The sequence below is a fragment of the Xenopus tropicalis genome, chromosome 8 (assembly GCF_000004195.4).
Source record: "Xenopus tropicalis strain Nigerian chromosome 8, UCB_Xtro_10.0, whole genome shotgun sequence".
Classification (NCBI taxonomy): Eukaryota; Metazoa; Chordata; class Amphibia; order Anura; family Pipidae; genus Xenopus; species Xenopus tropicalis.
The window spans coordinates 128,678,426-128,689,079 of NC_030684.2; the positions used below are offsets into that span (position 1 = coordinate 128,678,426).

Sequence of the window (10,654 nt, forward strand, 5' to 3'; positions counted from 1 at the left end):
CATACCCTAAGCCAGTGATCCCCAACCAGTGGCTCAGGGCAACACGTTGCTCCCCAACCCCTTGGATGTTGCTCTCAGTGCCCCCAAATTATTTTTGAATTCCTGACTTGGGGGCAAGTTGGTTGAATAAAAACAAGATTTCCTACCAAATAAAGCCCCCTGTAAGCTGATAGGGTGCATAGAGGCCCCTAATAGCCAATCACAGCCCTTATTTGGCACCTCCATGAACTTTTATGGTGCTTGTGTTGCTCCCCAAGTCTTTTTACATTTGACTGTGGCTCACGAGTAAGAAAGGTTGGGGACCCTGCCCTAAGGTGACCGATATCAAGCTGATTCAATCTTTGACACTCAAACATGCTCCCCGATTTTCAGCCTGATATCAGTCAGGTAGGCTGGTCAGAGGCCCAATATACCTGCAGTTTATCTTGGGGTATATGGAAAGATCCACTGGTTTGGTGACCTTGCCAAATGCACGGATGGCCAGTGTTACCCCCTGTTCTAGGTGGGATCATCCTTGTTCCTACAAGCGAGTGCAAGCTCACAGGGGCGGAGCCACAAAGCAGAGAATACAATGTTCAGGCCATTAGCAAGTGTTTCACCCAAAGCCTTTCACATGTAAGCGCCTCTCTATAGGGGGCTACAATCTCATTGTATTTAATTGTTACAGTGTGCATGACTCTATCTACTCTGTTAGCTCCCTGGCCAAGCAATACTGTACAAAAAAGATAAATAAAAAAATGTACAATATTATAGAAGGACTAATTCTAATCAATATATTGTTTTTGTTTAGCAGTGTTCCTATTCTGCACCTTTCTGGCCGTCAACTTTGGCCACATCCCATCATGATTTGGAGTATGCACATTGGAAGCAATGGCTTCTGGTAGGCCCCTGACTTTGCCCCCATAATGGCTCTGTAACCGCAAAGTCAGTGGCCTACCAGAAGCCATTGTTTCCACCCTGGGATTTTTATCTTCTGGTGGGGGCAGGGAGGTCTTTATAGGGGTTATGCAATAAAACCACATAGTTAGTGGTTTGGTTGTCCTTTAAAACACTATTAGATTTTCCTAAATGGACTTTGGCTGAACTTGGTTTTGAACAGAGTATTGTCCCTTAGGCCTATAGCACAGGGGTTGGATTTCAAGTTTTTACCCCCCCTCCCTGGAATCTGCCCTCGCTGCCTCCCATTGTGTTAAACAGGAACGCCTGAGAGCTCCACACTGGTCTTCTTTGTGGCCTGAGAATGCAAACCAGAGTGTCTGAGCCGACACTTTCTGGAATTTACCATGGAACACAATTTTGTGTAAGCGTCCCAAACCCCCCCCCCCCATGTGCCACAGGGTTACCCCCCCCCCTTACACAATAAAATGCAGAGTGAGACCGTTTATCAAATAAAGAGCCGATAGAAAGATCTAAGCAGATATTGTTTTTAATAATTACTCAGATCCACCAAAAAAAAAAAAAACAAAATAAACAAATCTTTTATGTTGCTGGTTTCCAAAAATCCACAATTCACTCCAAAAAAATATCTTACAAACATACATAATCGGAATAAAGAGCAGAGGAACAGCACGGGGGGGGGGGGCGGAGGGTTTGGGGGCGGGGGGAACGGAAAAAATATACATGTCATTTCTGAAAAAGCAGGCAGTTAATACATTTAAAATGCCCATTCTTTTCTTATATAAATAGTCTATTGTTCAGCGCCCCAACTTGGGGGGATTAAGTGGCCAAGGCTGTTTCAGTGCTTTTTGTTGCAGATTTTAGTGCTAGCCGATTACTTTATAAAAAAATTTTTCTTTTTTTAATTTTTTGGAGTTAGGAGTAGCCAATGCACGTGAGTGTAAGTCCATCAGTATCAAAAAGAACCGTCTGTCGGAACCCAGGAGGCATTTATTGTCCATTAGTGTCATGTTTTCTAGGCGTCTCCTGATTTCAGGGCCGAAGGAGAAGAATTTTTGGGGGGAAAATATGGTCAACACCAAAAGTAATTACATTTTTTTTCTCCCCCACTTGAACACTTGCTGGTACCAGAAGATTTTTACATAGGTTTACCATGGTAAGAGATGTGCCATGAACATACGTCTATCATATGGCCAAAAGTCCTCACTCATTCCAATATCGGTGAGGTCTCAGTCATGATAGGCAACATTTATTCATTGCCAGATCTTTGACCTTTGTTACCTTGACAGCAAGTAGGAAAATATAACTTCAGAGGAAGCCACAATCCGTCCATGAAAGCAATGTCCCATCATCGAATGCCCTGGATTTGAAGCTTGGAGACAATGGCTCCCCCACCCTGTTTGAGCATCATTTTAGTTGTCTGGCCATGGTGGAAAACTTTGTTTTTTCATGACGATAAAGGCTTCTTCTACTTTGAATGGGGTGTTAGAAGTCTGAGGAGCACTACGAGCCCCATCACTGCATAGGCATATAGGGCCAATTAAAGCTGGACCCAGACAGGAGCATATCTCGGATTAAAGTCTCAATGGGGGTCTTGCCAACCAAGCGCACAAAGAAAAGTTGCTCTATGACAGGAGCGGAGACGATGCGCAAAGAAGGAAGGCGGAGCAAAAGCCTCCCAAACCGCGTTGGCTGGTTTGGGTACTGGTTTCGGACGTACTCTTCCAGGGCACACTGGGATTTCTCTTGAATGCTTTCCACGTGGCCAATGTCTGATAGTCCCACTGCATCTAGAAGACAACAGAAGTAGAGTTAGTTATGGACGTCCTCAACACATAGGAGCTGTGATTGTCTATTATTCATTTATGCCATTGTGTGCCAGACTTCATGCCCACCTTGGAGGTCAAGGTTGCAGATATATACTGCTGTTCTGGCCATAGTTCCAAGAATATACACCTCTGAACCCCAATAAGCCTTCAAGCTGAGTCTCCCTGCTTCTGCTCCAAGAACCCACAGTTCGGGAGACCTTGAATCTACCCAGTTTCTTAGATGACACCAGATTCATTTAGGCAGATCAGTCCTAGCCAACCAGAGTTCTATAAAGTTGCATCCAAGTACCTAGAAGGTGTGTATGGAGGCATTACATGTTTGACATCATTTACAATTTATTTGGGTTGAAAAAAATATGGCAAATATGCATATCCAGTGTACACAAGAACCAGTGCCCTGAAAAATGAATAAACCACTTCCCTTCACTGCAATGACCCGAACGTTGCTCAAAGAATGTTCCTTTAAGATAAACATCATTTTGATTGTCATTTCCCTTCATTTCATGCATGTTTAACTGCAAACGTCACTTGGAAAGTACAAGTAAATAAAAAAAAGGCCTACGGAGATTGGTGAACTGTTCGGAAGTGACAACCAAAATAAACAGTGTAAGTTCAGGTGGAGCAAGGGTGGAATAGGGGTGAAAGTGGGTGCAGCTGGGTATGATGGGAAGCCTGGGCCTGGGCAGTGGGTATCAAGCTACAACTTTTCAACCCTGGATATGTTATTCCCTGCGTCCCTGCATGTTTACTGTGCCTGACAATAGCCAACAATGCCTGACTATATTGGACGTCAAGCTCTAAATTCCAGAAGAGAAAAGCATTATATAAATAGGATATATATACTATATAAACACTGAGTTCCAAGAGAGAAAACTGTGTTCCGAGAGAGAAAAGCGCCATATAAATACCTCCCATTCCTTTATCCCTGGCCCTAACTCACAAGTGTCCTTGTGGCCAAGGTTGCACCAGTTCTGCACAATGCCCCTTAGTGAATGGAATACAGCACGCCACGGCGTAGCACTTAAAGAAGCCGTGCATGGTAATTGCATGTATTTAAGTAATCATAGTGGCTAAACCAGAAGTTACGTGGCCTCAAAATGGTTTTAGGGCACCCCATGCCTTGGGGGGAAGGTGTCCCGTTGCTGGAAAGCTGCTGTATTTGTGTGCACCATCACCGTTCACTTTCTCATTTTGGTATGTTAATCATGTCGGAACAGATGTCCTGCTACATTTCCTGAAGGCTCCAATTAGGCCAGCATTTAATTATAACCACCCTGCTTAAGCAGAGGTCAAAAAAGACTGAACCACGGAGGGTTGCAGAAGGGGGATCTAAAATACCCTGTATATAATGTGCCCTGGAGAGTTAGATCCCCCCTCCCCAGGCCTCCTATTGCACATATTCCTTGGGATTTTATTTATCATTCAGTGATAGTGTCCGTGTAGGAAGGTTAAGGGGCCTCATTTTAAATACCTCCCTGACAGCCGTTAGGGTATAAAACCTTGGGCATATACTCAATATATATAATTTTTATACCTTCACTGTGGTCCAGGAGCACAAAGGCAAATGCCTCCTCCGCCCTTGCTTTTAAATCTGACAGATATATTATAGGGACCCATGCCTGGGCTACCAGGGAGCATGTGTGTCATGGGAGCAGGTGGGCTGCTTTAACAGAGACCCCCATCCGGACTGACTTGCTCAGCTGTGAGGCAGGACAGCTCTGAAGGTCAACTGAAACAGTTACAAGAATGACATTGTATGGCTGCCTGACATTACCCATCTGACCCGCGAGGCTCCCATTTTACCACTCTTGTCTTACGAGCAATAAATCATCAGGGGCCTTTGTTAGCGGCCTGTGCTCAGCCGTCCTGAGTCTGACTCCAATGCTCTTTCTAAACACCGGCAAACGACTTATAAAAGATTTAACAGTAAAGGGCTACCAGCCATATGAGCTGAGCAGACCCCATTATGCACAGACACCTCGAAAGACCCCCTTCTTGATCCCCCTAAAAGCAGTAAGCAATGGTTGTGTCTGATGTTTAAGTGCGATCCTAATTAACAACGTTAAGTAGAAATGCTACTGACATAAGTGACATGAAGATGGAGAATTGATATTATGGGATGCTACTCCTAGGAAGTCATTACCGAAGAACTGGTAGATGAAAGGAAGCTCAAGTGCAATATGAATAAAGTATAATAATAAGTGAACAGCCCCTGAAGTAGAAGTTTCTTTATATATAAATGATAATTAATGCTACTTGAAGTTTGGGTGAAATAGGGGACACCCCCCCCACAAGGCCAGAGCTGGGCCAAGGACCTTTGGCACCCAAGGCAAGGGTGTTGATCTGCTCTGCACCCAACTAACAAGAAGATGTTGAGGACAGGTAGCTGGTCTAATGATGAGCCACTCAAATAGCCCTCTGTTATGTATACCTTAATAAACATAATTTCTGAAATTGTTCCTCCCCACTATCCCCAAAATGGTTGTACCCTAGGTAGGTGCCCCTGCTGCCCTTAGTTTTGTCTCTAATAAAGGTCCATGAATGGCCATACCAGCAGTATTACATTACATGAGTGCCTCCTCTACCCAACCTACCCCTTCAGGGGAACTGCATCAACTGCTGTTGTTAAAAAAAACTTCCCATAATCCACTTGCAACTGGATGAAGGAGGATATAGAGTAACAATAGATGGAGCAGATTGGCCCTTGCTGTAAATACTTTTTTAATGGAATGGTTACTACTGGGGAACATGAAAAGACATTGATTGTGGAAGTGCCTCTATGCCTGGTTGCAGGTTCTTAACTTCAGGAAGGCTAAGACCATTGGTCACTATGGCTAAGCAGAGGTGTAACTTTCAGCCCCCACAAAAAAATGATTTAATGGGGCCTTTTATCGTGTCCGGTGTTGCCTCTGCCCATTCATGCATGTAGTGATAGTGCAGGCATAGGGTGGAAGAGAAAAACCTGATATTATTATAAAAGATCTACCCAGCTCTTTAGATGGCCCCACACTGCAGCAGGTCACTTGGTCCGCTCCATTGTGGCCGTGTTTAGCTTATATTTGGATTGTACCATTGTATACCAGTGGTTGATAAAGAATATTACTTACCAGGTGTAAACAAGGCTATGGCTTTCAAACAGGAGTATTCTGCAGAGTCAACGTGAAGTGCCTTCAGCTTTTCCACCTGCTCCTGAAAGACTCGAATATGGTCCATAAAGGCCACCACACGGTCGGCAGACATTGGCGATGCATGGAGGCCAGCGGCTGCCAACAGGGGCGCCACATGGAGGGGCATGGAGCACTGTGCTGCATTAAGAACAAACAGCTCACTCCACGTCATACGGAGGAGGGACACTTGGTCAGAGAGCTGGAAGTCAGGAAAGAAAGGAATGTTCTTGGCCCACTCAATAGCGCTGAAGAGTAGGCGGGCCGCCAACTCGCAGATGTTTTCGATGCCCATGATGTTGTTCGGCTGTAGGCACTGGGCTCCATACCGTGAGGTCGGGTATGGCTCAGCTCGGAGAAGCAAGGAGATGAATCCCGTTAGGTACGAGTGCCCATTGTAAGGGTCAACGTTGTTCAGAGTATACTGGCCTGGGCTGGTTTGTGGGTGAGACATCCGACCGCGCTGGACTGCTGTGAAGAAGAAAACAAAGTGTGGATCACTATTCGGGTTCAGCAAAGTCTGACACATTGGGATATGGACAACAATCATTCCATGGTGGGGCAACATTACTGTCGCCATCTTGTTCCTTTATACCCATCCCTGTGTGTCAGCCATATCTTCTTATACAATAACCCATGTAAGATCTACATTGCTTCCTCTGCCATGGAGAAATGAAAATGAATGCATTGTTTCTCAGTAAAACCGAGACCCCAATCGCCAGCAATAAAACTAAGCACATAGGTATGAAATTATACTTTAAATTCTTGACTTTTCAATAAAATTTCTTCTTATGGCCACTAGAGGGCCTTTGCACCAAAACTGCCTTACTATTAAAATTATAATGAAATTAAAATCTAATATCAACCAAATTGATTCCACTGCCAGTTCCGACTAATAGCTTTACGTTAGAAATGGTTTCAATTGATTAAAGGGGATGTAAACCCATAAAACAAAGTCATTGTAAGCAACTTTCCAATCTACCTTAATGCAGCATTTTCACTGGTTTCAAAGGTGTTTGTTAAGGCTATTGTTATTGAAACCAGTGTTTATCTGTTGAAACAATGCAGTAGAAGCCAGCCATTACATGCTTCTTTCTAGAGCTGTTAACCCTGGCTGCTCCATTGGTAGAGTCAGAACCAGCAGTGCAGAGAATAAAATTGCTTAGTAATATTCCTTATAATATAAATCCTTATAATATAAATTCATTTCTCACTGGAAAGGAAAATTGGGAATTGCGGGTAGGCTAAAGTTGGGTGCGCTGGGGAAGGCTAATTAAAATAATGGACACTTGGATTTAAGTGGGGGCCAGACAGCTGTTCAGCCATCTAATTACAGAGGTGAATAGATCATAATTCTCCTGACATGTCTAAACAAGAGTATGAGAGTTATAACAGCCATCAACCACCCCCCCCAACCACTCAGCAGTTACGACTGCCGACATGCGCTTCACTATCTCCCACTCTGTACTTCACAGCCCGAGGGGCTTGGGGCAAGTTGGCTTAGGGCACTTGATTCTTAAGTGTCTGGATAACCATCTATCAGCAGAACTGGCTGTGAAATGCGTGGCCACTTAACCCAGGCAAAACAGAATATAACAAATGAGCCAGGGAACATACAGATAGCATGCAGATAGTGGGACCCCAGCGCTGCAAGGCAGTAATATGAGATTGTTTTCTTGCCTTAAATGGCCATAATACTGGGCAAAAAGAGTTTGCTGCTTATTTGTACTAAAGTTATTAAACTTTCACTGTAGTTACGACTGGCTGTCTGTCAATCATTATTGTTAACCAAACATATCTCTAGGTATCCCTGACATGTATATTTATATACTACTGACGGGATATACATGTAGTTATTGGCAGAGCCTGCGTTAGAGTGGAGGGGCCACTGTAAAAGAAAAACAAACCTGGGGCCCCCAACTGAATAACATACAGTGCTCTGGCTACTGCTAACTACAACTCCCAGCATCCCCTAACAAGCTGAAGCGGAACATCCCTGGTATACTCTCTTTATATATATGTGTAAAGTATATAGCACATTCGTACACAATTTTGTAGTATTACAAACATTTTATAGTCATTCTCCCATACTTTTCCCTGGGGAGTGACAAGCCAAATGCCCCTTTCTGCCCAAACATGATCTAATAATGTGTATATATATATATCACTCTCTCTATCTATAGATAGAGCTATATCAGTATGTCTCCCTCAGTCCAACCTCAATTCGTGCTTTTTATATTTTCCCTTAATTTCTAAAAGTCCTTAAATCCCATTAATGTAAACCAAAAGTGGTTCTATCCACCAATCCCTTATCTATCCATCTATCTATCTATCTATCTATCTATCGATCTATCATCTATCTATCTATCTATCTATCTATCTATCTATCGATCTATCATCTATCTATCTATCTATTATCTATCTATCTATTATCTATCTATCGATCTATCATCTATCTATCTATCTATCTATTATCTATCTATCTATTATCTATCTATCTATCTATCCAATCTATCTATCTATATCAATCTATCTATATATCTATCTCTCTACCTATCTGTCTGTCAACATATATCTGTCTACATGTCTCTGTAGCTATGTACATGTCTCGTTATCTGTCAACATGACATTGTATTTGTCTCCATGTTTCTATATTTATCAATCAACAGTTCTCTGTTTCTCTCTGTCCATCTATGTATATTAAGCATGCGCTGGCTACAGCCCAATTTTTCAATTTCGGGATTCTGATGGATCACAATTTCAATCCTCAAGTGGCTAAAACCCAGTTGTTAATGGTGTCAGGATCCAGGGAAATGTACCCTGCACAGGCAAATAACTAAATTACTGTATAGACAACAACAAGAGATCCTCTGCATCCATTATCAATATTTATATATATATATATATATATTTTGCAACCCTGCCTAACGGTGGAGCACAACTTTCCCTTTTTTGTTATAAATATGTGTGCCTTACAATTCGCAGTAGTAATTAAGGCTAGGAGGCTGCATGTTGGATAAAGCTCATATAAAGTCTTACTGAAGTACACTATGCCCCAGTTACAGCCCTTTCCCTGACACCATCTGGCCTTACCCTGCACACTAACCCGTAGTTACACCACCCTGCCTTACCCTGCACACTAACCCGTAGTTACACCACCTTGCCTTACCCTGCACACTAACCCGTAGTTACACCACCCTGCCTTACCCTGCACACTAACCCGTAGTTACACCACCTTGCCTTACCCTGCACACTAACCCGTAGTTACACCACCCTGCCTTACTCTGCACACTAACCCGTAGTTACACCACCTTGCCTTACTCTGCACACTAACCCGTAGTTACACCACCTTGCCTTACCCTGCACACTAACCCGTAGTTACACCACCTTGCCTTACCCTGCACACTAACCCGTAGTTACACCACCCTGCCTTACCCTGCACACTAACCCGTAGTTACACCACCTTGCCTTACCCTGCACACTAACCCGTAGTTACACCACCTTGCCTTACTCTGCACACTAACCCGTAGTTACACCACCTTGCCTTACCCTGCACACTAACCCGTAGTTACACCACCCTGCCTTACTCTGCACACTAACCCGTAGTTACACCACCCTGCCTTACCCTGCACACTAACCCGTAGTTACACCACCTTGCCTTACCCTGCACACTAACCCGTAGTTACACCACCCTGCCTTACTCTGCACACTAACCCGTAGTTACACCACCCTGCCTTACTCTGCACACTAACCCGTAGTTACACCACCCTGCCTTACTCTGCACACTAACCCGTAGTTACACCACCTTGCCTTACCCTGCACACTAACCCGTAGTTACACCACCCTGCCTTACCCTGCACACTAACCCGTAGTTACACCACCTTGCCTTACTCTGCACACTAACCCGTAGTTACACCACCTTGCCTTACCCTGCACACTAACCCGTAGTTACACCACCCTGCCTTACCCTGCACACTAACCCGTAGTTACACCACCTTGCCTTACTCTGCACACTAACCCGTAGTTACACCACCTTGCCTTACTCTGCACACTAACCCGTAGTTACACCACCTTGCCTTACCCTGCACACTAACCCGTAGTTACACCACCTTGCCTTACTCTGCACACTAACCCGTAGTTACACCACCTTGCCTTACTCTGCACACTAACCCGTAGTTACACCACCTTGCCTTACCCTGCACACTAACCCGTAGTTACACCACCCTGCCTTACCCTGCACACTAACCCGTAGTTACACCACCTTGCCTTACTCTGCACACTAACCTACAGTTACAGCCCCTTGCTCTGACACCATTGTGCCTTACTACAAACAGTTGTAGCTGTGGTTTCCTTACATTTCCACTAATAAAAAAGCTGCAATTTGGGGGTGCCTTGCACATACACAATAAAAAAACAATGAACTGAATTCTCTTCCTGTTATGACTTCAGAGCAACTAAATATTATTCCCCTTCCCAATTACTGGTTACACCTACAGATATATACAGATAGGAAGAATGCAATAATATATAGATACTTGGTAATTGTTGTTCCTGTGCGACTTATTGTACGTAACTATTATTCTCTTCCCTATAAAACCTAAGCCCGTCAAAGGAAAAATAAGAAAAGGAAACTCAAATGATTTTATGAAGCTATAAATCTATAGCCCTCGCAGCCGAGATGCACTCGTCCCATTGTGTCGGCCTGACAGGCTCTTTAGAACGCCGCGTTGAGCTCAGTACAATTACCAGATTCTGAAAAACCAC

General features: G+C 43.9%; 1 protein-coding gene across 2 annotated transcripts in view; it reads right to left on the bottom strand.

Moving 5' to 3' along the window:
• Positions 1–1,410: 1,410 nt before the first annotated feature.
• The window catches only part of nr2f5 (nuclear receptor subfamily 2, group F, member 5), a 17,796-nt gene continuing 8,552 nt past the window's right edge, over positions 1,411–10,654 (bottom strand). The window contains exons 3-4 of one of the 2 annotated variants that reach the window (XM_004917341.4): positions 5,834–6,358; positions 1,411–2,687 (exon numbers count right to left, since the gene is read on the bottom strand). In XM_004917341.4, coding sequence (XP_004917398.1) covers positions 2,413–2,687; positions 5,834–6,358 — 800 coding nt within the window. In that variant the 3' untranslated portion in view covers positions 1,411–2,412. Of the gene's footprint in view, positions 2,688–5,833; positions 6,362–10,654 lie in introns of both variants that reach the window. The other variant, XM_002938463.5, reaches the window with a different exon arrangement.